Source organism: Austrofundulus limnaeus, unplaced genomic scaffold (genome assembly GCF_001266775.1).
Source record: "Austrofundulus limnaeus strain Quisiro unplaced genomic scaffold, Austrofundulus_limnaeus-1.0 Scaffold465, whole genome shotgun sequence".
NCBI classification, from domain to species: Eukaryota; Metazoa; Chordata; class Actinopteri; order Cyprinodontiformes; family Rivulidae; genus Austrofundulus; species Austrofundulus limnaeus.
This window is the reverse complement of record NW_013952867.1, coordinates 523,181-524,876: the sequence shown is the minus strand read 5'-3', so window position 1 is coordinate 524,876 and position 1,696 is coordinate 523,181. Positions and strand designations below refer to the sequence as shown.

The window sequence follows — 1,696 nt, the reverse complement described above, 5'->3', positions numbered from 1 at the left end:
ATACAAGTGTGTATTGAACCTAAAGCACTGTTCGATWCGGTTCGATACGGGTACATGTATTGTTGCACCCCATGTATAAATGTAAATGGATATATAGCGATACAATAGTTCCCAAGCTAACAATATTAGCTTGGCGCTAATGTGAAAGCTAACAGGCTAAACTGAGGTTCTCCTTCCATGAAGCAGCTCTTCAGGATGGATAGAGTTCACAGCCTCGCACTAATGGAGGACCTAGCGTTAATAAAATGTTGCTGTTCATGTGACAAAATATATTTTTAATTAATAAAACCTACTGTATTTTTACAGTCTTTGTTTTACAGGTAAAATAAATGTTTATCAAATGATGTCTAATACTACAACTAGTCTGTGTTCCCTTTAAAATAACAGTTTGCAATATCTCACTCTCACACTAATATGAATGATTCTCTGTTACCACCACATCAAACATTACTTCCCTTTCACCCTTGGCTGTCAACACTTCAAAGTCTTTTTTATATTAAAAAATAAAAATAATAAACAGTTCAAAGTCACTTAGTGCAGTAAAGATGAAACGATGGATGAATCTGCAGATTAAAGCAGACTGACATGTCAGTTCTGTCACGGGACATCTAAGCTTGAGGCGACTCACCGCTGCTCTCATCCGCTGCCCCGTCCAGCTGTGGGATGGAGAGGTTGGCAAACAGAGAGTTGTTCCCACTCCACTCCATGTCTTCATCAGAGGACTCCTGCTGCTCGTCACTGAAGCCGTCCTCTGCCTCAGTCACTGCAGACCTGTGCTCAGACAGGACACAGCTCCATGTGAGAAACACTCATCCAACTCACTTCTTAGTTGTGTTTAACATAAGGCAGAAACATACAACAAAGCAACTCACTGTTTTTCAAATCTGCATCATCTTACTCTCAGTTTTTAGCTAATGTTCAACTACTTTTATACAGCCTTTTGCTACTTTTGCTAACTTGTCTTAAGCCCTGACAGTTGTTACAGAAACTGACCTCTGTGATGAGGGTGAGCTGTCCAGTGGCTCCTTGTCCCACTGCTGAGACATGATCACGCTAAGCTCCGCCTCCTCCTTGTCCAGCTCCGGTCCTGCTTCTTCCTCATCGCTGTTACACTGGTAGCTCCTAGCACCAGGGTATGACTGGGACCGGGAGTTCTGCCTGACAGTGGTCCTGTGGAAACCATCGTCTTCCAGGCCCGCCAGCAAATCAATGATGGCGTGGTCCTGACTAGTGTCTAAAGACAWAACCAAAAAAATTAAAACATCATTTATCAACTGCTAAGCACAATTTTAACCACACCTTTTTAAGACAGTTTTCTAAATACTGAACAAACTGAGCAGTTCTCATGGACAATCTGAGCATTGCTCATGGACAAACGGAGCAGTTCTCATGGACAATCTGAGCAGTTCTCATGGACAATCGGAGCAGTTCTCATGGACAATCGGAGCAGTTCTCATGGACAATCTGAGCAGTTCTCATGGACAATCTGAGCAGTTCTCATGGACAATCTGAGCAGTTCTCATGGACAATCTGAGCAGTTCTCATGGACAATCTGAGCAGTTCTCATGGAAAAACTGAGCAGTTCTCATAGACAAACTGAACAGTTCTCATGGACAAACTGAACAGTTCTCATGGACAAACTGAACAGTTCTCATGGACAAACTGAACAGTTCTCATGGACAAACTGAGCAGTTCT

The 1,696-nt window shown here is 42.6% G+C and overlaps 1 protein-coding gene across 1 annotated transcript in view; it reads right to left on the bottom strand.

Moving 5' to 3' along the window:
- Window positions 1-1,696, bottom strand: part of LOC106529776 (DNA polymerase zeta catalytic subunit) — a gene marked incomplete at its 3' end in the record, with an annotated part of 92,992 nt that overhangs the window by 18,175 nt on the left and 73,121 nt on the right. Inside the window, 2 exon segments of the mRNA XM_014025278.1 lie at window positions 629-771; window positions 994-1,234. Of these exon segments, the coding sequence (XP_013880732.1) occupies window positions 629-771; window positions 994-1,234 (384 nt within the window).